Below are 24,325 nucleotides of genomic sequence, written 5' to 3'. Positions count from 1 at the left end.
ATTTGTTCATACCAATTGAGAAAGGAGTACCCATACCAACTCTCAAACCTCTTCTAAAATGATACTGATCTGAATCCTCACTGACAGAACAAAGTATTTTGAAATCATGTTTGGAAGGACCTTTTTGAGAGGCGGAGAAAGAGGTTTGCCTAAGGGTCCACCTAACATGAAATTCATGTGTTCTAGACAGGGCTCTAAAAGATCTATGGCTTCACGTAGCTCTGACTCAAAGATCTGTTATAGCAAAATCTTTTCTCACCAGGGCAAGCCATGTAGTGTCTAGTATCCCACTTCACCAGCCTTAGGCTTTCTGCCTCTCAGTCCATATTGTGTGATGGATCCAGGATATTACAGATCCTCTGAAAGCAAAATTTAAAATAATTAAAATCATTTTTGCTTTTGACCTTCTCCAGATCTGAATCCAAGTCTCGATCCCAATCCTATCAACTGCAGTCATGTGCAAAAAGCTTTTTTCTGCCTAGCCAAAAAGCTGGTGACTTATTCGGTATGGTACAAAAGATAGAGAGGGTCAGTGTGCTGTTTGATATGAATAGAGCCCTGGGTTTTTATTGTAATAACTGTTGCATTTCATGGAAGAAGTATTCCTTTGAGATATTACATTGAAAATGAAAATGTTATTTACCTACAAAATATAAAATTTTTCTTTGAGTGCTAGTCCCGGTTTGTCTCCCAATGGGTGCACATGCGCGCCATGCACCTGAGTCTGGAAATTTTAACTAGCAGTGTGTATGTGCACAGTAAATCTCCTCATGCTCTTGACCAAGCATAAGAGGCAGTATGGGCTGATGCCTCTCCAGTTCCTTCTTATTGCCACATGGCCTGAGTCAGCTTCTTATTCCCAGCTGCCTACTACCCTGATGACACCCTCTCCTTTGGGCTAGCAACAGCACCCAGAGTGTTTACAAAGGTTTTTTCTGTGGTGGCAGCCTAAATGAGACGGCAGTTACAATTTCCCATATCTGGGTGATTGGCGCTCCTGCTAAGAGGTCAAGATGGTGATGGAGTATCTGCTCCAACTTCTAGCAGCCCTTCATTGAAGCCACGCTGGATTCTGTTTCTGTGAGAGTTTTCCTTCCAGTAGAAAGACTTCAGTTAATGAGCAGCCTGATAACATGGATTACTTACAGACCAAGAAATGTGGTCAGAATGTGCCTTTCATTTTTAGGCCACGTGGCTTCACTGCGGTGACACCATTTGCCAGCCTTCATTGACAATGTCTACAGGCCTGGCTCTGGTCGGTCTATTCACCAGACAAAGGTCACATCAACTCCAAGTGACCATTCCAGCCAGAGTCATTGGCTCCCTCACCTGGGTGGTCGAAGCTGGAGAGAGTGAGAGTGGGCATTCCCTCCAATGCTTCCACTCCCAGAGCCACCAGCATAACAGGAGCTTCCCTTCCGAGTTGGGGTGCTCACCTGAAGAACTCCACTGCACAAGGTACCTGGACTCCATGGGAGGCCAGACAGCACATCCAATGTATTAGAATGGAGAGCAGTCCACCTGGCTTGCGGATCCTTTCTCCGGCTTATGCATTTGCTCCGTATCCAAGTGATGTCAGCCAGCATCACTGTGGTCCTTCACATAAACAGGGCGGAGCACGATCTCTTCCTCTTTGACTAAAAGCAAGCCATGTACCTCCCAGGTGGTCAGAACTTTTTAGCAGACAACCTGAGCAGGCACTTCACAGTGGACCTCGAGTAGGAGAGTCATGACTCTGTCCTGAAGAAAATATTTACTCAGTGGGGTACACCTCAATGGGATCTTTTTGTTCTCCAAGCAAACAGAAAACTTCCCCTGTACTGTTTCAGAGGAACTATGAGCCATAGCTTCCAGCATGGTGATCTCCTGTTGTCATGGACAAACAATCCCATTCCCCGGCTACTGCAAGTCCTGAGAAAGATCTGTCATGACAGGGCCAGAGTCATTCTCCTACCACCCAATTGGCCCAGACAGTTTTGGTTCCCAGAGCTCCTGAAAATATCAACCTGCCCCTTCCCAGACCTCCTAATTCAGGAGGGGGGCAGCATCAAATACCCCAATCTGGACTCATTCCATCTCACATTCTGGTGTTTGGATGGGCATCAGGAGTAGAACGCTCCTGTTCTGCACCTGTTCAGGCTATCCTTAGCCAGAGTAGGAAGGATTCAGCTAGGATCTGTTATCTAGCTAAATAGAGACATTTCTCTAGTTGTGTGGAGCATAATCCGCCTTCTCCAGGCATTGCAGATATTCCGGCTGTTTTAGATTATCTCCTGTATCTAAAAAACTCGGGCCTTTCCATTAGCTCACTGTGGGTCCATCTCACAGTGATTAGTGCCTGCCTCCCTCCCTCCCTCTGTTTTCACCCCCCTAAGTGCAGTAAGATTCAGGAAGGACCTAGTCAGGACCTTTCCACCAGTGGTCAAACCTGCACCTCAATGGGACCTCAATCTCATCCTGTCAACACACACCAGACCACCGTTTGAACCCTTGGTGACATGCGTCATGTCCCACCTGTCTATGAAAGTTTCATTTTTTGTTGCGATCACCCAGGAGGGTGAGTGAGTTGGGAGCAATCATGGCAGACTCTCTTTAAACAGTTTTTCACAGGGAAAAGGCATCTCTTTGCCTCCATCCTAAGTTCCTCCCCAAGGTTATTTCTGAATTCCATGTAAACCAAAGTATCCATTTTTACCTGTCATTTTTTTTTTTAAAGCCCATGCTTCTGCCAAAGAGACAAGACTTCATTGACGTCAGATGTGCTCTGGTGTTCTACCTGCAAAGGACCAAGCCTATCAGAAAATCACCAAGACTTTTTCTCGCCAAAGGAGAAAGATTGCGAGGTCAAGCAATATCCTCTGTGAGAATCTCTAACTGGGTTTCTGGGTGCATCATTGAATGCTACAGGTTAGCACACATCTCCTCCTGGTGGAGTCAGGGCACACTCCACAAGGGCAAATGCCACCTCTACAGCATCCATACAAGACATTCCAATACTAGATACATGCAGACCGGCCACCTGGAGCTCCTTCCATACGTTCTCTATACATTGGGTGCTAGTTCAGGCCTCTGCTGCAGATGCAGCAGTGAGAATTGCAGTACTGCAAGCATCTTCCTCACACCCTGCTCATATCTGAGCACTGCTTGTCAATCACCCATGTGCAGAATACATGGGACTAGCACTCGAAGAAGCAATGGAGGTTACATACCTGTAACTGGCTGTTCTTTGAGATCTGTGGTCCCGATCTGTATTCCACTACCCATCTTCTGTCCTCTCTGCTTTGGATCCTGCTGGATTTGAGGTAAGAAGAGGAACAGGAGGGGCATCAGCCTGCATTGCTTCTTGTGCTCTTGGTCGGGAGAATGAGATCTACTATACATGTGTGGGCCAACGAACACTGCTTGTCAGAATTTCTGGACTCTGGCACGCATGCGTACCCATGTGTGGAATACAGATAGGGACCACACATCTCAAAGAACTTCCAGTCACCTGTAAGTAACCTCCATTTACCTGATATGTAAGTATGATGATATTTGCCCTTGTTTCCTTAGTGTTCTTTAGAACACGTAGGTTAGTGTAACTAGTAATGGTGTCCTAACAATCTGCTAACAGCTAATGTGTACCTTCTCTTGCAGGCTGGTAAAGTACCTTTCTGTAAGTTTCATCTTGGGGACAGACCTATCCCTGTTACGTTTAAGAGAGCCATCGCTGCACTTTCTTTCTGGCAAAAAGTCAAGCTTGCCTGGGGCCTGTGCTTCTTATCTGACCCAATCAGGTATGAGTAAGTGTTTTTAGCTTTATTTGAAAGGTAGATTGTAAGTAACCGATCCTGCAGTTTGCTGAGCATCCTCAGTTTCACTTCAGTGGGAGATGAAAGTCCTCAGCAATCTGTCGGAGATGATTGGGCCCAAAATCAGCCTAGCGGAAGAATTATCAGCAAGTTCTTATTCCTGTCCAGCCTCCCTGCACCCTTTGGTAGAAGAAGGGATTGTGACAGGGACAAAGTGGAGCTGTACTGTGTCAATTCACAGCTGTTTTATGGTCCCTTAGGGACCATAGCGTGCTGTCATATTTCAGCTTGAGAACTGAGATATGATTACTAGCTCTCTATGCAAGGAGGTCTTGGCACAGGAGAGACTATGGACTGTAACCTTTAAATGTCTGACTGTTCTGTTCATTAATATCACCCTTTATAAAGGGTCTTTGTTAGCTTTCCAGGAAGTGTTACAATAATGCAATGGTTCCCATTCCCATTGTTCTGTCTGTGGATTTTTTCCCCCCTCCAAAAAAATGGGTAGGGCCAAATTTGGCTCCACCTGAATTGGGGCCAAATAATTCTGCAAAAGCAGAATTAATTTGCAGGGCTGAGGAGTGCATTCCTAGATGCCCTTGCAATTTACGTGTGCTCCCAGCAGATGTATAAAGAGTGGTAGTGGGTTTGCAGGGGATTGGGTGAGGAGGATATATGCAAAAATCCATTGGACCATTCTCTCTGACCCGTGGCACCTGTCCAGTGCTCTTGTGACTGGAACCATGAACAGCTTAGAGGGAACTACATGGGTTTTCAGGGACCTAGACCTGAACCAAGACGGTTTCACCTTCTGTCTCCCATCCTTGCTTTAACTTAGGTTTCATTTATTGCTGTTTCCATTTATGCATATATTGTCATATCCAGTTTTGGAGCCAATGTCTGACTCTTTCTTTTGACTTGTTAACTAGCAGCTGATCTACAAAATATGGGGGTAACTAATATGCTTCATTGTCAGCCTGTGACGTGGATTTTGCTCTTATTTTAAGAAAATTTTCATTGACTGAAAGGTGGATTTCTGTGCAACTCCTCTCTGCATTTTCCTCCTAGGAAGACATTGTTCATTAAATAAGAACAGGCAAATTTTGTTGATTTATTATGTGTATGGGAAATGTCCCTACACAGATGAGCTTACAATCTAAGTTTGTGTGTGACAACAACTGATGGTAACAATATAGAGGATAAGAGGGAGATAAGGAAAGACAGGGTTAACCTTTTAAGATCATGATGACTCAGTTCTGGTACACTCATATCCTGATGGTTATGTGAAGGGTTTTTAAATAAATATCTACATTTAGTCCAAACAAGCTGGAATGATCTCCTTAAGATACTCTGTAGAAAATGCACAATACACTTCTGCTTTTGGTTGTCCTTGGCTCCTGTGGCAATGTCCCCAATCCCAGAACGTTTCATGACTCAGCTATATGGAAAGTAAGCAAATAAAATACATTTTGGTGTCTTCATTACTTTTATTTACATAAACGTTTATTTTCATGTTTCTTCTAACTATCGCCTGCTCTACAACCCCAGAAACAAACCCAAGGCTCAGAACTCCCAGAAATACTACAGTACTACGTGGTAAATGAGCTGAATTTGGTCTGCAGCTTCTTACTCATCCTCACTTCTCATTCATTCCTCACTCCCACTCAGGGGATTGCCAGCTCAGAACTTTCTTCCTCAGATCTTCGGCAGGGGTGTCCGACTTTAATAGGAACATACGGAATTCTACCCGTTTCCTCCAATTCATTGCTTTGAGGGTACACCTTTGGAGGTGCCCTTCTGTTCCTCTCCATGTGCATGCTCTCAAATGCTCTGTGTTGTGGTGACTGATCTTGCTGCTTCAGGACTGCTTGACAAGCCCCAGGAGGAGCACTGTAAATAATGCTCCTTAACTGGGCAGTGGTGATAGCGCCTTCCCTCAAAGCCTTGGCACATTGTCAGGTGTGCAGCCAATTTATGTATTTGTTTAGCTTCCCATGAGTAAGGCGTAATGAATGACTTCTATTGAATAGCTCTTAGATGATTGACCACTTTCTTTCCCTTTCACTGAGTTCAGACACACTGCTTAGAATATGAATCTATAGGGAGGTAGTTTTGCTTTCTTAGGAGGTACAGGACTCGCATAATTTAACAAGTCAGTGTGTCTATATTGGACTTTGAAAGCATAATACAGACATTGGGACCGTTTCTCTTTCTTTCAGTAAAGATGACGTGGAGAAGTGTAAACAGAAGGATTTACTGGAGCAGATGATGGCTGAAATGATTGGAGAATTTCCTGATCTTCATCGAACAATTGTATCGGAGCGAGATATTTACTTGACCTACATGTTGAAGCAAGCAGCTAAGCGAATAGAACTACCTCGTGCTTCAGAAAGTAATTGCTTTAAAGCAGATTCTTAACTTTGTGTTTAGCAAGCAATATGTTCTTAATGTAGTACTCCATGATTTTCCTTCTTCTCAGGAAATCTGAAAAGCTTTGCCATCTTGCTTTGTAGACAGGTGCCAGGTGTAATAAATGAGATGTCTTCATAAATTATAATGCTTAAAAAATAAGGGAGAATATTGTTAGATTAGTATGACAGCCTCTTCTACCAATAGAAGTAGAATGAAATTTTTAGCTTTATGAGAGTGCTTTGAATAATGGATTCCTCCTTCCCATCATGCCTATTTCAAAACAGGAAAATACTAATTAGGCTGCTAAAGTTTGAAAAATGGAGGAATCAATATTACAGCACAGGATGGGACTCAAGTCTTCTTTTATAAAAGCAATAATATACTTCAGGAGGGTGAGCATACTGAATACTTAAGAAACAAGTCTCTAAAGGCACTTGGCTGTCACTTTTGTGATCCATAATCCCTTGGGATGCATAAGATAATAAATTATGGGTTATTTTGTACCCGATATCTTAAGAAGATATTAAACGTAACTTTAGTGTAGGTCCACCGAGACTGTCTCCCGCTTTTAAAATTTCACAAATGTTGCACTTGGGCCTCTGCTGCTCCCTCACATGGTGTTTTCCTCCGTGATTCCAGCTGGAGCAGCAGCAGAGTGAAACTGGAGAAAAATCATTCAGTTTTGCTGTCAGTCCCATTGGGTCATGAGGGAAGCAGTAGGTGTCAAAGCAACATGTGAACTGTCTCCCTTTACTGTTGGGTCTGGAGTTCTCAGAGAAGAAAAGGTGATAAAACTTACCACCTCTCTCCTCCCAAATACCTCAGCAGTAGTGTAGGATAGTTTGTGCAGTTTCTCTGCATGGCACTTTCCATGTGACCCAAGAGGACCGGGGTGAAATTCCTCAGAATCACATAGTTTCCAGCAGCAGAACAAAACTGCTTTATGCAAGAACAGCATGGCAATGGACTCATGCACGATTGAGCCTGGTGATGAGAGATGAAGGAGGAAAAGGGGAGGGTAGATTAGATTCCATCACTAAAAAGGAGATGATACAAGGGACACGAGTAGAAAGGGGCTCCACCCAGGTCCTGCTCTTCATGCTGGGCCCTCAACGTGCTGGCGCGGTAGCTCCTGCTTCTCTTGGTGCTGGAAAGCAGGATGGGCCCAAGGCTTACCATTGGGGAGGCATAAGGAGTAGGGACTGTGGTGGGTGAAGCAGGGGCTCCTGGAGTTTGGGAGGGTATAGCAGGGGGGCTCCCTGGGCTGGGGCTCCAGACAGGGGGTGGGTGTAGGGGCTTATAGGCCAAGGAAGTCAGGCTGAGGGTGGGGGTGGGCAAGGGAGGCTCAGGCTGGTGGGGATGGGGTACTTGGGAGGGGAAGAGAAGTCAGGCTGGTGGCAGTGGTGGGGGCACCTGGATGAGGAAGAAGAGTGGGATCTGGTTGTGTGGGGAGGAGAAAGTCCAGCTGTGTGGGGGGACACCTGGGCAAGGAAGAGGAGGGGGGTCAGGCTGTGTACATGGCACTGCATGGAAGGGGAAGGGAGGTTCAGGCTTGTGGTAGGGGGGACACCTGGGAGGGGAAGAGGAGGGTCAGGCTGTGTGGGGAGGGGTGGCACCTGGGAACTGAAGCAGTGGGGAAAACAGTGGCTGTTTTTTCGGACTCTTGGAGGTGGCAGCTCTATTTGGGTTCTGACCAGGTTTAGCCCAGCTGCCCTCTGACACCCCCCCTCACCATGGCTCATGACTGGAAGAGGGGGGCAAACATCAGTGAGTGGCATTGTGACCTGCCACACAACATCACAGTGCCACTCAGGTTTGGCTCCCTAGGGAGATGCAGACAGGTTTGGCACCCTGGCAGCTGGGCTTCTTCTTGGCTGTCTCTGGGATGGCCATGGTGATCAGGACCATGTAAGAGTAGGGGAACTTCAGGGTGGGGTCTGGTTTCTCAAGTCCCTTTTCAGGGTTCAGCTCGTCCTTGGCTCTTTGGGCCTCCTTGCTGGCACTGGTGTCGTGACCCATCAGGTATCTGCTTTGGGGTCCTGGTGGCTGGCCATTATGGCACCCATGTTTCTTCTTCCCAGGGGTAAAGAACCAGCTTACCTGCTCCCTCAGCTGCTGAAGCCCAATCCCACAATCAGTGTCTCAGTCCCTTATTTGTATCGTTTTGGATCAAACTTGCGTCCAGAGCCAGCTGAGACTCAATGCCCCTTTTCCTTAGGAGCTGGTAAAGTTCTTCTTAGTTCTGCCCCTTTTTTAAAAGGCAGCGAATTGTCTCTGGCTCAAGAGCCTCCAAAACCCAATGTACCAAACTACTTGCTCTTATGTGATTTGTATGGTCTCCAGCAAGTTTTGTGTTCGTCCGGATCACTTTCCCTTGAGGTGCAGAGCCAGCTGAGCATAGTCAAGCTCATTTCTAAGTCATGTTGCATAAATGTAGCCAAGTGATTAGCCTACTTAGGTAACGTTTCCTAGAGAAAAAGGAGAGTGGGTATTAGATTTTTTTTTTCTTAAATTAAATTGCCATGTATATTTAAATATTCTATCTCTATTAATATATTTGATTTTTTTAAAGTCTCCTCTGATCTAATAATGTAGATTTTTCTTTTATTTGCAGACAATATATCACATGCTCTTGTTTAGTTTAAGGGAGGTAGGTGGGCTCCCAATTCCATAGTGCACAGGGCCCCAAAACTCTTTAATCTGTTCGTGCTGGTAGGGGGAGAAGAGAAGTAAAAATGGGGGGAGCGTGGAGTAGAGGAAGGGGAGACAATGAAGCAAAGAGTGGAAAGGGAAAAACAGTAGGGAGGACAGATAAAAGCTATTTAGAACAAAGAGAAAATCAGGGGAGAGATCAGGCAAAGACCTAGGGGATAGAAGAAAGCAGCTGGATTTTCAAGGAGATTGTGTCTGAGGCTTTTCATTTATTGAATTGTTAGCTGAAGAAGTCTAGCACGCAACTGTGTGTCGTGTGTGTGCACACATGCGTGCACGTCACAAGCAATTTATGGTGTCAGAAAACACTAGAGTGTGAATTTCTTAGTGAATCAGGCAAAAAGGAGAATCTTGTTTGTGTATTTATTATTTATATGTTGATTTATCCCCATCATGTTGATCCACCATACCTGGCAGAGAGAACCAGAATGGCACTAGTGTTGCTGCAGCATTTACTCAAGTTGGGGAGCTAAAACCTTATACCATGTTTTGAGGGTCATGTATTCAAAGGCCATGTATTCAAATAGGACCTCAAAATTTGTTCTTGAGACTTTGGTGGGCTAAATAGTGAGTGCATATTAAAAGGAGCCTCAAATCACCTTCTTATTTATATTTGAGTGAGGGATACTAAGCGCTTGAAACACAAATTGGAAATGCCACTCCCAAAACAAAAATAAAGAAGACCATCAGATGCTTTAAAAATAGGATAATTGCCCAGTCATGTAAAGAGAACCAGGTGGGCCAAACTCTGTGCTTCTTAGGATCCCCACTGAAATCAGTGGCACTCTGTGTAGACGGAAGGGTCCAATTTTGCAGAGCTCCCTTTGTAGGCTCAGGGCCCAAATGTGTTTTGTATTGTACCCTGATGGTCACTAGACTCAGGTGACCTAGGTTACCCAAATTCCAAAGATGGGCAATGGAGAGGGACTTACCATGATATGTAAGCTTCCAACACCAAGTGCTTATCTGTCAACCTTGACTGCCACAGCTGGATATAATAGGAGAGGAGGTCTCTCAGGGGACCAGGTGTGAGATCATTCAAGGCTTTTTGGATCATTGCTGAAAACCTTGAATGCTGCCCTTCAGAAGCAAATAAGAAGGCAATGCAAAAACTTCCCCCAATTTTATGTGCTCATGGCAGGCCGTACTAGTGAGGAGCTGCATTCTGCCCCAGCTGGAGCTTCTAGGACTTAAAGGAGCACTAGAGCTAGTCAAAATAAGTTTCATATGGGGGTGTGTTTATACATGTGTTTTTTAACTTTTTGAAAATTTTTGGTTCATGTTTACTGGGGGTAATTGAAATTGTTGCCTTGAAATATGATTTTTTTTTTTTTTAATTTAAAGATTGCTTACAGTTTGGCAATGTTTTCCTCACTGGAGAAGAGACTGATATATTTTTTTTCCCCTCTTAGCTGAACCCAGAAAATGTATTCCGTCTGTTGTAGTTGGAGTGGTTGGGATGGGTCATGTGCCTGGAATAGAAAAGAACTGGAACACTGACTTAAACATCCAGGAAATCATGAGGTAACTTTCTTTCCTTTTTGGATGTTGATTTAGTAGCTCCTCAGCTTTACAATCTGCAGTAGGCTTTGTTTTTAATGCTTATAACATCTTGCTCAGGTCACCCAGAACTGTGAGCCACACTGTTACCAGTCTGCCTCAACAAGAATGAGCTTTGCTGCTGCTAAGCTGAGTGTCAGCTCCCCGCTTCACCAGCTTGTCTGCCTTGCCAGCAAACTCTTCAGGACTCGTCAGTCCAAAACTTGCCTTGTAGGTAACAATCAGTGAACCCCAGTTCCCAAGAGACATCTCTCTGGAGTGTCCAGTTCCTCTCACTGGAAGCTGTTAAGGTCACTGCCTCCAAAGAGATGGTGCCCACATTAGCTTGTTAGGTTAGCTGAAGACCCACACTTCACTTCAGTACAGCAGCACTGAGAGAGAGTCGTGTGTTATTACAAAAAAGTTTATTAACAAACAACATAGGTTTAAGTGTCGGTCCCAGGGTATTAGAGAGACGGGGTGTGTGAGGTAATATCTCTTATTGGACAGACCTGAAGAAGAGCTCTGTACGGCTCAAAAGCTTGTGTCTCTCACCAACAGAAGTTGGTCTAATAAAAGATATCTCACCCACCTTGTCTCTTCAGGTAAGAGTGAATGAGATATGAAAGGTTACTAACAAAACATGCTTTCTAGTGACTAAAACATCATGTCAGCAAGTTACAATCTCTGTCTAATCAGTTCTCTCACCTATAGTCCATTCCCAGGGACTTCAACCCCCTTGGTTGAAGGATCCACCTTTCTCAGATGTCTAGAGCTCTGGCCACATGTGTTCTTCAAGTGATGTGGCCAAAATGTGTTTGTTTCTACTTATAATTCCTAAAGTCCATTGTCTCTGTTTCAAGAGCCAGGAAGGCTTCCTAGGGGTATAGCCTCCATCCCTCCTGTAAGTGCTAAGTGATCATCTCCCCCACTTGCTAGTTTGATAGCTGCGTTTACTGTATGTGTAAATATACTTCCTTTGTTTCTGGGCTCATCAGGCTCCATTTACACTGGAGACACAGTCAAGCAGGCAAAACAACATTCCTTTGTCTAGGACAGGCTGGGCTTAAGCATGCTTGCCAAATGCCTTTTACAAACACATTTGCAGCACACATCTATAATTCTTTATACTCTGCATGTACATACGTCACTCAGTATTATTAATGACCAGCATATTATCAGTTCAGGTAGGTTACCTTACATGACACTTTTTAGATACAGGTTATGACAACACTGAGGTGGGGCAATGTGTGTGCCAGGCCTGATGTGAGTTGTGCTACGGTGTGCCATCTGCCAGCTGGCATTACAGGGCTCTGTGGGTCAGCCGTGAAATGGGGTATAATACTTGCAGATTGTTCTTACAACAAAGATGAGAGAAGCTGTAAAGGGAGGGGGGGAAGCTGGATTTCCAGGGTGAGGCATCTGATCAGAAAACGGTCTTGCCATAGAAGAAATTGTATTGATCTATGCTTAGGGCTTTTAAAATGAGTGTAGGGTATGTGATTCACAGCTGAGACCTGCAGTATGTTAAAACAAGAAGCTTCAAATATATTTTAATCAAAGAGTGAGACATTGTTGACTTCTGGGCTTTGGTTGTATTCAGGCAGCACTGCCTCTTGAAGTGCAAAATCACAGTTTCTCGTAATCCATTTACTAAGAATAGCAGTGAAACTGCGGCAGAACAGGAGACTACAAAGGCTACCCCCGCCTGCTCAGCATCTTGGGCAGCTGCTGCCCATGCTGCCATGGCTTCACTGCTATTGTTCCTCAAGCTAGCTTTAATTTTTCAAAGCTAGTATGGGTGTGTCTACATGTGCTGCAGTCACAGCTCCTGATTTGCAGTGTAGACATACTCATAGTACCTTGGAATTCAGCCCAGATTAGCAAATTCCAGAATTCACCATTTGATTTTTTTTTTTTTCCCCTTGAATCTATTATGCCCCATTATTGTAGTACCTGAGTGCCTTAATTTCTCTAATGTATTTATCCTCCCAGTACCTCTATGAGGGAGGGAAATCCTTTAATCCCCATTTTACAGAAGGGGAACTGAGGCACAGAGAGGCTTGTCCAAGATCACATAGGAAATCTGGGAACTGAACTCAGGCCTTCCAAGTCATAGGCTTGTGCCCTAACAACTAGACCGTATCTTTTGATGGCTGGTTAGTAGTCTCAGTCCAGTTGCTAGTGGACAGAGATCCACATCAGAGTCACAGTAACTGGCATTATTGGTACATTTGTTTGCATTTTGATTAGTGAGTTTGAAGACTGAATGGCATGGAAATTCACCTACCTATCTTCATGCCTACACAGGGGATCCCTCTAAGTCAGGCTTAAGACATTTTGACTGAACTGACACTACTCAAGGCTCTGACTGTGGAGGAGTCGTCAGTCCAACATCTTTCATAAGGCACTAAGTTTGCTTAAATTCTCCTGTTTTTTTTAATAGTATAAATAGGTGTGGCAGAATTTGGTTTGGTTTGTTTTTTTATAATTTTTAAGATATTGATAATTTTTAAGCATTTTTCAATTTTTATCAGTTTACACTTTCACAGTTGCGGGAAACTGTGGGACGGGTCAGACAAAAATTATTTAATGACAATGGGCATAGATTCAAAAAGTGAACGCTTTATAACCGTTGAAACACAAATTGTCAACTTCACGTGTCAAAATATAAAAAGTAAATATCTTCAAATTGAGTTCTAATTTAAGCAGCATTTTTCTTACTTTGCCTATCTGTAAAATTTGATTATAACCAAATAATGGAAATAGTTTTCAGTTTGTGTGTGTACAGTGAAATTGACATTTACAGCCATTTACTGATAAAAAAATCTTCGCAAGCCTAAGTATAAAGCAAATAATAACCCTCAGAGTACAACCATTCTCAAACCCCGACTTCTTGGCTGGTGTATGAACTTTCAGCTTTCTCAGCATATTTGAGATGCACAGTCTGTGTGGTTACGGCTGTGTATTCTCTGGGTATTCTTCCTAGATTTAACGTTCTCCTGCTGTACTGCAGATACCTTTTTATTATGCCTCATGAGGGGCAAAGTGATCTGGAAATAACCTTTCTTAGGATTCAGAATCCAAATGTGTATTTCCATTTACGGATTTTTGGATCATCCCATATTGAACTTACTGAACCCCCTTTGCGTTTATATTCAGAGGCGATTTAAATTAGTTGAGAGACTGAAAAAGAGGGAAAAGCTAACTAATAAGAGGACATAAAAAGATGGAAGCTAAAGTAGTTGTTGTATCTCTATCCCCAGTCCTCCTCCCCCCACCCCCACATTCTCTCTCTTTCTAAGTTGTACCTTTTTCCAACCCCTCAAAATACAAGATCTTGTTTATATTAGTTACAATGAGTATAAGTTTCCTAAATTAATTTAAAATCAACCTAATGACCCGGTGCAAATCTCTAATATATGTACACATTTAACCCAGTTTAAATCATGGTAATAGAGATTCAATTTAATCCAGTTTGTCTGTATTACAGGATGGCACCAATGTAAGTAAATGTAAATACACTTATTTGTACCAGTGAAACTTTTTGTAGTAATGGCAAGTCCTGACCCTCTTTAAATCCTCATATTGATGTTTAACTTGTGCCACCTCACACATTACCTTTGATTTTGGTTCTTTGTAGTTAAATGAATAGTCACATTAAAAACAATTCTGCATTGATTTAAATTTCTCCACAATACTCCTGACAGCATTCTTTGTGTTTGTTAGGGATTCTAATGGTAAAAGAGGTCAAGCTCCTTAGGGAATTAAGTTGTGCCCTATGTGGCTGGAAAGATCATTGGTCCAGATTCGCAAAAGTATTTAGACTTCTACTGATTTCAGTGGAAGTTAGGAGCCTAAGTACTTCTCAGGAGTATACTGCTTACCCTTAGATTTGGAATAAGATGTTGGATGTAATCTGACCTTGAAAGAATCATTTGCTCTGTCTTAATATACCCATTCCTTGCAAGGGCTCCTGTACTAGTAAAGAAGTGTGTTGTAATGACAAACATTGTGGGAAAAATGATCAGCGTTTAATGAAGATGGGGAAGGATCTTTTTCTTCCAGCTATGTGGATGATAACTTTGTCTTTATCACCTTTACTTCAGTGTGCCTCCACCGTCAACTTCGAGTAAGGTTCTCAGATTTGTCATAAAGGCAACAGTTTTCGGACTGATGGGATATGGCTGCTACCGGGTAGGACAAAGGACAGTTCAGTTTGTTCTCTCGTTGCCAACAACACAGAACTGTCTTCAGAGGCTGATGGAAATTAGACCTCGACATTGAATGCCCAGTTGAAATACTGTCTGGAGATAATTGCAGAAAAGAGTGCTAAAGACAACACATGCTAATTGGGATGAAAAAGAGGGACTGAGGATTCTTGTCATAGATTCCGTTTGATGCTGAGCAGTGCTGAATTGCTGTGAAGTAAATGGGTTGCTATTAAAAGCTACACCAGCTGTGACCTAATGAATGAGTCTGCTTCCTGATAAGTGTGTGGTATGAAAGTACATGATTCCAGTTTGAGGTAAATGAAATATGTTACACATATTATATATCATATTATATATTATGTGTATATATAATATATATTTATGATGTAGTACAGACAGTGTAAAGAGTGTATATTCTTGACTTTTTCAGAGGAACAAAGCGACATACGGTAACTTAATTGTGTTTCCGCTCAACAGCGCAAGGACGCCTCTATGAGTAGTGTTTCGGTATAATAATACCAAATGATTGTTCCTGGTGCTAAGCACCTATAAAATGATTTAGAAGGACATCTTCTTACAGAAAATTTTGTATACATTTAGGTTTTTTTAAACTTCAGAGCTTTCAAAAAAAATCAGAATGGTACAGGCTATCAGACGTACACCGCCAAGTTTCTTTATGAGCCTTATTAAAGAACTGAAACGTTGCCTTTAGAATTGTATCTCTCCTTACAGAAATCAGTAATAGTTTTCTCCTCTGTTGGAAAGGTACATACAGTACCTTTATCAGCAGCTGTTGGTTAACTTCCAGTGTTTACAGGGCACTCTGTTCCTTTTGGATTTGATTATTTAACCATATTAGTTAGCCAAATCCTTTTGGCTTTAAGTTCAGTATTGTAAACTTTTGAGGCTAGAACTACTGTCTAATTTACTTTTCACGTTGCAAAGCTTTCTTTCTTTCTTTTTCTTTCTTTCTTTCGACAATGTGTCTGGGGTTGATATGCAGTACTTGACCTTACTGTTTTCCCTCCATACATGCAAATGTGTTTTTTTTATCACTATAATTTTTCAGTGGATGAGTATTTTACCTATTTAATAGAAAGAAAAGCAAAAATCAATTAATTTTTTTAACTAGCTATGAGGTTTGGAGTTTTTTATCTTTGCTGTTTGTAGAATTATGGGTATGATTTCAACTACTGTAACATTAAACACTTTTTTTCAGTACATCTACTTCTAACCCTATGTTCATTATGTTTTATAGTTCTTTCTGTATCCATAAGACAGGATTGCCCTTGATTATAAGTGCCCTTGGAAACAAACTATTCCCTCCCCGATGGTATAGCAATCATACTTGTCATATCAATAATGTTTTAATCTCTTATTTTATGTGAAAGAGGTCCATGTGCTACTGGAACTCCTATGCAATTGCAATTTGGTTGAAGTGAAGTCCATATCTGTTCTAATACCTTTACGTGGGGAGGAAGAGCTGAATCTGAGGGATGGCAGCAAGGAGAGGTTGATTTTGGTTTTCATACAGTTCAATAAGGTTAACAAACTGTGCTTGGTTATTAGTAGGATATGTTTCCAAAGTCTTGTGTGGGGGAAATGTCTTCACACAATCTATTCTTTGTCCAACGTTTTTGTGCGTGTAACCTTCATGCAGTGTCTTTTTAGAAGCTTTTTCTCTTCAACCCTTAAGAAATGAATGGCCTAATCCTGTTTGCATTTATGCCACTGACATCACTGGCAAGCTGGTATGTCCATTGGGCCTGATACTCCATTTCCTTGCACCTTGTGTAGTTATTTAGATCCCAATCCAGGAAACCACTTCTGGAGATGCTTAATTTAAAGGATGTGTTTAAATCTATCCTGATTAAAACACTTAAATACATAAGTGCTTTTCTGAATTGGGGTATACACCTGTGCAAGGGAGTGTAAAATACTGCCTACGCAGAATGGCTGTATTTCATACTCACTTTTCACAGGTGTAAATGACAATGCAGGACCCAGCGGAATTGGGTCCTTCGTCTTCAGTTTTCCATTTATTAACGTTTGAAAAACAAGCAGTGATCTGTATTGAGCTTGAAGGCAGCATTAGCAAATAACTAAGTGACTAGAGAGACCACCTAAATTCTGAGTCTTGATCTTTTGTAATAATTTAATAATCTGGTTAGCAGTCCTGTTTGAATAATTTTATTACATTTTTATGTACATTTTTAAAGAAAAAGCTTAAGCCCATTCTTCTCCTGGCTTTAGTGACCTACCAAAAGATTGGGAGTTTTTTCCCCTCCTGAGATTTCTCTAGGAGGTTTAGTTCAATATATTAATGTTTTTTGCTTTAAAATATCTGTGAACATATCTGTGCTCAGGTAATTTTACACAAAAGAAAAAAACTAAGGAAAATTGTAGACAAATGAGCCTTAAATTTGTGTGGGGCTAGCACTAAATGATTGTCTTGGAGCATTTTCACATGCTTAGTGTGTTGTTTTTTTCCCACATGCACACAATTACCTGCACCCCTGGAAAATGGATATAATGTCAGTTACTCTTTGATTTTAATGACAATTTGATTATTAACAAAATTTGTTTTTAAAAGTGTATTGTTTCCCCCTCTGTATCTCTTAAAATATATAAACAGATTCTTGACACAAGCTGTTTGTTGATGAAGAATTTGTTCTCAAACTGGCAGATCATCAAAACCCACAAGTGTTTATCCTGGGGCAATCAAATGCCTGATGAATTTGCAGACCTAACAATCCTATGAATCCACATATAAGTGGTGTATGTTGTATACTTGATGTGCTATACTATCTATGTAACATGCTCAATGTTTTACCCTCCATTAATTTCCTTCTGTATTCTACCATCAATCCTTTAGGTGTTAACAACATTCAGTGAAATTTAAACATATGTTGAATTGTCCCAGCCCTCACTCAACCCTGTGAAGCCATATTGTACTTTTTGGTAAACTGTGCATTTGCTTTATGCATTTGTACATCTTATGTAAATTTTGAAGTATTTTTAACAAGCGTGTGCCTTTTAGTCTACAACAGTTTAGAGTAAACAGCAGTATGTTCTATGTTATCCAAATAAAATATTTTAACCACTGTTTCTCTTGAAGCCATTTATTTTTTATATTAGTCATTTTTTAAAAACAAATACTGGTTAACTAAACTAGATGCAAAATATGCACACCACCTAACGTATTTTTCTATACCATGACTATGTTGCTGAACAGCTTGGCCCAAATCCAGCAAAGCACTTAAATCCATGCTTAAATTTGAGCACATCAATAGTTTCATAAGAAGTAGATCATGTGGTTAAGTGTTCTGCTTTGGATCAGAACCAGAACACTCAGTACTTTGAAGGACTGAGCCTCATAAGAGGCTAAAGGTGCATGAATTTGTGGCAAAATAAAACCAGAATTTATTTAATCTTGAAAATTGGACCAGATTAATCCAAATAACCCTTGCAAAAATATATGTGCAGAGCTTTAATTTTGTCAGGATAATGTTCATATTAAAATAAATCTATATGTAACACAGATATATAATAGTCAATTTACTGATAATGGAATATGCTATGTGATTTGCCACTCAACTGCCTATACTCTTTGTATGCATTTTTGTGAAGAAAGGGAGCTTATGGCCACAGGGCTGCATAAGCATTAAGTCCTGTTATCCTTTCTTTGCCATCAGCAGAAGTTTTGCCTATGTGAGCTTTGACTGAATGAGTGCTGAATAGGCTATTTAGATGGAAGCAGACGCTGTTTTTAAATAAATGTTAAAGTGCTAGCCATGGAACTTCCCTCTGACATGCCACAGAAATTGTTAAATGAGTTCTGAAAGTACTGTCTCAGTTGCGGCCCAATCTGGCAAGATGTTGAATGGAGGAGGGTCCTTGTTCCCGTCCAGAATTGGACCCTCATTTTGCTGCTGAAAAAAAGCCTTAAAGTAAAACAAAAATGACTACACTTCCAGCAAAGATGATCAGTTAGCTAACCCAATGGAAATAATACACGATGATTGGGCATGCAGTATACAGAAGTGCTGAGGGTGAGGCAGCTAAATCAAAGGAATGCCATGCTCTCTCTCCTCCCACCCGCATCCCTTCTAGTATGTTTTTAATCTACTCTTTTGTGTAGGAAGAGAAGCCACCTGCTTTTATAATCTATTGTTTATCACTGCTGTATACATACATTTGGCCAAGATAGTATTTATTATGATAAAGTCTTTTTTAATAGATGCTGACATAATACTGAATCAAATTTAAATTATTGAATTAAAAATCACCCAGAGTTCCACTGGAAGTTGCTTATCTGAAGCTATGCATATGAAATGTAAAACCCTTTTAAAAGTGCCAGTTATGAGAAATATAACACGTTATCTCAAAGTGCCAGACAGTAGTGGGAACTACATATTAAAAAAGAGGAAAATTATGTCATTTGTGTAATTCTAAGACAAACTTGTAGTTGGTTGTTGTTTCCCTCTGAAATTAAAATAAACTTTAATTTTAGACTTTGGTGTTTCAGGACTGTTTCTTTACTGCAAGTCTAATAACTCCTATCGAATAACATGTTTTTACAGCTGCACTAATGAAGGGCCATATCCAGCATGGGGCTAAGCTCATTCACCTTTTGATATTGACTGTTAGTCTGAGCTATGGAGGGGAGCAGCTGAGTGTCAACTAGGCTAAAATTGGGAAATACCACTATGTGGTAGATTCCCGCCGCACTGTGTAGCCACCAAGAGTCCCTTTGTGCCAGCTATGTGAAATGGAGATATTCTGCTCGGCATTCCTGTGCTGAGGCAGATGTGTGACTTGTCAAATTGCCATGTATATTCTTCTTCTTTTGCCTGCTGTATTCTTATTGGGAGGGAGTCAGATGAGAGCTTCCTCTACTGGGGGAGCCAATAGCAGCGAAGAAATGGAGTTATCCTTTCTGCCCCCATTAGCAGTGGGGGAAAAAGAGGTAACTGGGAGGCACAATTAGCAAGGAGGTTGTCATGTTTTTCTTCACAGGTCCTCCCCTTCAGCAGTGTGTCCCCTGCCTCTTGCTTGATGCCCTGGCTGGTGTTCCAAGAGGCTGTGCTGGTGCAAGGGCAGCTCTGAAGAGCTCACAGCTTCTGAAGTAAGCACTTTCCTTTCACTCATCTGGAGTGTTCTTTATTTTTTAAATGCTGCAAGGGGAAGACTTCTGATTGCTGGTTTGGATAAACGAACTGAGTCATACAGTCACTTCCACCTCTCACCCAATCCCAGCTTGATGCAAAATATTTTAGATGTGTGCTGTGCTGAGGAAAGAAGTGAGAGTTCAGCTTTTTAAAAAAAAATTACATAAATGCATCTCTTCAGCTTTTTAAATTTTTTTAAAATAAATACATCTCCTCCCAGCAAAGAGAAACTCCATGTCAAACAATGGTACAAACTACCAGCTATCAACTATGAAGGTGATACACAAAGTGCACAAAATAATTAAGGGCCAGTTTCTGACCCTCTGGTGTTTGATTAATACCGGAGGCCCATAACTGCAAATCAGCCCCTTTGGTTTCAGTGGCGTTACTTGCAGAATAAGATATTGCTCAATATGAGTAATGCTGGCAGAATCTGGCCCTATTTTACTTTAACTGCTGTGTTTTGCATGCTTTAAAATATTTAGTTCCATCAACTGGCTGCAAGGGGTATGACAATAGCAATATATATATTTTTTTAAGTGGAGGTAACTAATGGACTCAATAAGAGGATAGTTGTATTTTGAAATGTTCCCCAGTGATGGCAAATGCACATAGTTCTTAAACTTTTATTTTTTGACTATGGAAACTCTTACAGTACAAACTTGCATCCAGACATGATCAATCATAATTATTAGCAATACAAGCATCCTATATAGTAACTGCCTAGGAATCAGTCTCAGGACAGGTATAATTAGGACAGTTCTTTCTCCCTCTTCCCCTCAACCTTTTGTTACCATTTAGTGAACTGTCCAGATAGCACCAGTGTTACTTTGCCCATATCTCTTCCATCTTCTCCTCCCTATTGTGACTGACAACAGACATAAATCAAAGCAATTGTCGTCTTCCTCCTGTTCAATCCTTTCTCTGTCCTATAGTGGGATTATGACATTGGAGATAAAGCAACCAGCCCCCCTCCATTGATGCCTTCCTTATCCAAACTGGGTCAGAACCTTAGAAGTATGTTGGTGTACATTTTGGCACACAACTGAAGAATTTCTGTGTGGAAGTTGGTAATATATATAAAACAAATTAAGATGAAGACAAGATAATAGCGAGTCACATTCTGATCATTAAAAATACTTATTTTCCTACTCTTGTTTTTTCAGCATACAGTGGACCGCATACAGTGATGTCCAATGCTCCATGAATGCAAAGAGAGGTGGTCCACATTATAGAAAATTGGGTGGAGAGCTGAGTTTCCTCTAAGCTGCGTGGCTGTGCAGCAGCTCAGGGCTGTGGCGGCGAGAGATGCCTCTCACCCAGCCCCAGACTTGGCAAGGCCGGGGGGAGAGGTGCCCCTGCTGTGGCACCAACCCCACAGCTCCCACAGTGGGGAGAGGTGCTTCTCTCCCTGAGACCAGGTGCTGCTGCAGGAAGAGAGAGTTGGGGGGGAGGGGGGAGGAGTCCTCTCTTCCTGCCGTAGCCCTGGGGCAGCCTGCACACAACCCCTTTGGCCCCACCCCAGAGCCTGCACCCCCAGCTGGAGCCCACACCCCAACCCTCTGCCCCAGCCCAGAGCCCCCTCCTGTACTCCCAACCCCTCGGCCCACCCCCACCACATGAATTTTGTGTTATCACCCCAATATTGGTGCATATATCACACACCACCTCTAACTTGGTGCACATAACAAAATTTATTCCGCAAATGCCTGGGGGGAAAATCAGAGGGAACGCTGGTGTAGAGTGGTCCCATTTAAACTCCCCATTTACACCCATTTAGTAGCATTCAGGAATATACATAAGAAAGCCAAACAATATTAATTCATTAATTTAGAACCACTGTTTGTCATTATTCTCTAGATTTATACCATAGGACCCCAACAGTGAATGAGATCTCTGCTGTGGGCTTCCAAGCACAACCTGAAAACCTAGAAGCATTTACAGCTGGGCACAGTTAGTACCTAGTTAAAGGAAGTTCTATGGAACTTGCAGTGGGGAAAAGGGCCTAATGAGTTTCAAGTGAACCCCAGCAACTTGAAACCACTGAATGTTGTCCAATTAACACTAATACAAACAGGATTTATCTGTCTCTGGCTGGAGAATTATATAAATAGTCATGATCTGACAGTGCAAATCACAACTGGTTTCTGAAATCTCAAAGAATTCTGAAGCTGAAGTATAGCCTTGTTTGGACTTATGTTTCAGTGCCTTGGAACAGTTTCTACATGTAATTTTCAGCAGGTAGAAGACAGCAGTAAGTAGACCTCAAACTTTACCAATGCAAGTATTAATCATACATACAATGGGGTACTGGGGCTTGGAGTGCATGCATGTGTATCTGTTATGGCCGTTTAGCCTTTAAGAACAGGTATTCTGGGAGTTGCAATTCCTAGGGAGGCACCGAGTCCAGAGGTCGTGTGACCAGCAATCAGGTGTCCATTTTTGGAACTTACTGTTTGGATATTTGCCCTGAGTTCATCAGCATAAGGGGAGACCAGGGATGAGGCTACTAAAGGGGAATGATGTGTCTTCTACCTTCACAGGTGACTGAAGCTGGAAAAGCTTCTAATAGTTATTACCCCACTATTTTGTGTTGATTTGCTCTCCATTAGGGATTTTCTTTGCTCAAATCAAGTGAGCCTTGAGGAAAGGCAACTAAGGCCATGTCTACACTAGCGAGCTTACAGCAGTCCAGCTGTATCGCTGCAGCTTTGCCAATGTAAGATAGCTCATGTAGCCACTCTATGCTGCCGGGAGAGAGCTCTCCCGTCACCATAGAACCACCTCCATGAGCGGTGGTAGTTATGTTGGTGAGAGAAGCCCTCCAGGTGACAGAGCGCTGTGCACGCAACTTTTGCCAACATAAATGGTAATGTTGCTCAAGGGGGTGGTTTTTTTTTTTTCACACTCCTGAGTGACATAAGTTTTGCTGACATAAGTGGCAGTGTAGACATGGCCTTAAGAGTGATTGGTTGGAGTTTTATTTTTACCCTTCCCTAGCAGGTAAGCCAGTGGACAATTTTACATTATGCAAATAACTCTGTCCACCCCATACTGTTTACTAGTGATGAACACATTGTTATGGTTTTAACATACAGTGACGGTGTCATGTTTAGTTGTAATTGTGTTAATCTGAGTATTTCATTCAAAAGTGATAAAAGGAGCTTTCCACTGCAGTATTGCCAACCACAAATGTTCAAAAATCATGAGATTAGCTTTCAAATAATGAGAGAATGTAAAAATAATAGAAATGTTATTTTTATTTGCCTTCTGCTTTTTGAGCCTTTAGGATACATTTTAAAGCTTTCTCCACAGTTACAAGAGCTAGAAATTTGCCTTTTCTTTAAGAACGAAGGCTGAAAATCATCACATACCCACTTGACTCCCGGAGCTTGGCCGTTAAGGAAAACAATAATTATCATGAGGCTCATGACAAAATCATGAGAGTTGCCAACAATTGTGTGTGGCTCTCAACCTTTCCAGACTACTGTACCCCTTTCAGGAGTCTGATTTGTCTTTTGTATGCTTAAGTTTCATCTCATTTAAAAGCTACTTGCTTACAAAATCAGACATAAAAATACAAAAGTGTCTCAGCCACACTATTACTGAAAAATTGTTCTACTTTTTACCATATAATTATAAAATAAAACAGAATATAAATATTTTATATTTCAGTGTATAGTATATAGAGCAATATAAATAAGTCATTGTCTGTATGAACTTTTAGTTTGTACTGTTTTGCTAATGTTTTTATGTAGCCTACTGTAAAACTTGCAACTATCTTGACGAGTTGATGTACACCACCTGGAACCTCTGCGTATCTCTGGTTGGGAACTTGTTATGAGAGAAGATAGATTAATCCCTCCAATTATAAACAAGCGCATTAATTTGAATTCCTTATAGGGGCTTGTTTTGTATCACCGTTTCAACCATGTAACAAAATATAAATGGCTGTGTTGGAGAAATACTTCCATGAACATAAACTCCCCTCAATCTTAAACCATGTTCTGGGCCTTCAATTTAATTGTAGCCATTTACAAACATATTCTTAAAAGTCTTTAGTAAAGACTGACACTTTATTTATAACTGGGGTTTTGCCTGCTGCAGAATATAATCAAAAGGTGAATCGCTGCTGTGTCCGTGAGAAGATAACTTTGTAATTAATGCATTTGTTTTAATTCACTGCAGCTGGATTAGAAGGGCACTGTACGGTGCACTTCTTTAAATATGGACAGCGAGAGCTAGAAAAGACTCCAGCACCCAGTCCACGTCTCTGCCAGTGCAGGATTGTTCCCGGGCTCATGCTCCCACCGGGCAAGTCTACCCTGCAGTAAAGCAGCGCCGGGCTGGCTGCCGGGGCGCAGGCGGCGAGGGGTTATACGTTCCCAGGCCCGACGGTCTGCCTCGGGCTGGAGTGTCGGATTGGGTCTGCTCTCTTGCGCGCGGCCTCCGGCGTAGGCTCGGCCAGGCAGAGACAGGGGTGTGG

The 24,325-nt window shown here is 41.8% G+C and overlaps 1 protein-coding gene across 8 annotated transcripts in view; it reads left to right on the top strand.

Annotated features, from left to right (window-relative positions):
* Positions 1 to 21,247, top strand: part of TRABD (TraB domain containing) — a 54,519-nt gene extending 33,272 nt beyond the window's left edge. For 4 of the 8 annotated variants that reach the window (XM_037889017.2, XM_037889015.2, XM_037889019.2 and 1 more), the window contains exons 7-10: positions 3,637 to 3,776; positions 6,011 to 6,183; positions 10,328 to 10,439; positions 14,564 to 17,776. In XM_037889017.2, the coding sequence (XP_037744945.1) occupies positions 3,637 to 3,776; positions 6,011 to 6,183; positions 10,328 to 10,439; positions 14,564 to 14,741 (603 nt within the window). In that variant the 3' untranslated portion in view covers positions 14,742 to 17,776. Of the gene's footprint in view, positions 1 to 2,716; positions 2,908 to 3,636; positions 3,777 to 6,010; positions 6,184 to 10,327; positions 10,440 to 14,563; positions 17,777 to 19,687; positions 19,813 to 20,774 lie in introns of those variants that run through there. The other 4 variants (XR_005223770.2, XR_005223771.2, XR_006292070.1 and 1 more) reach the window with 4 other exon arrangements.
* The last annotated feature ends 3,078 nt before the right edge of the window (positions 21,248 to 24,325 follow it).

The sequence above is a fragment of the Chelonia mydas genome, chromosome 1 (assembly GCF_015237465.2).
Source record: "Chelonia mydas isolate rCheMyd1 chromosome 1, rCheMyd1.pri.v2, whole genome shotgun sequence".
Classification (NCBI taxonomy): domain Eukaryota; kingdom Metazoa; phylum Chordata; order Testudines; family Cheloniidae; genus Chelonia; species Chelonia mydas.
Note: the sequence above shows the minus strand (reverse complement) of the source record. Positions and strands in the feature narration are given on the sequence as shown.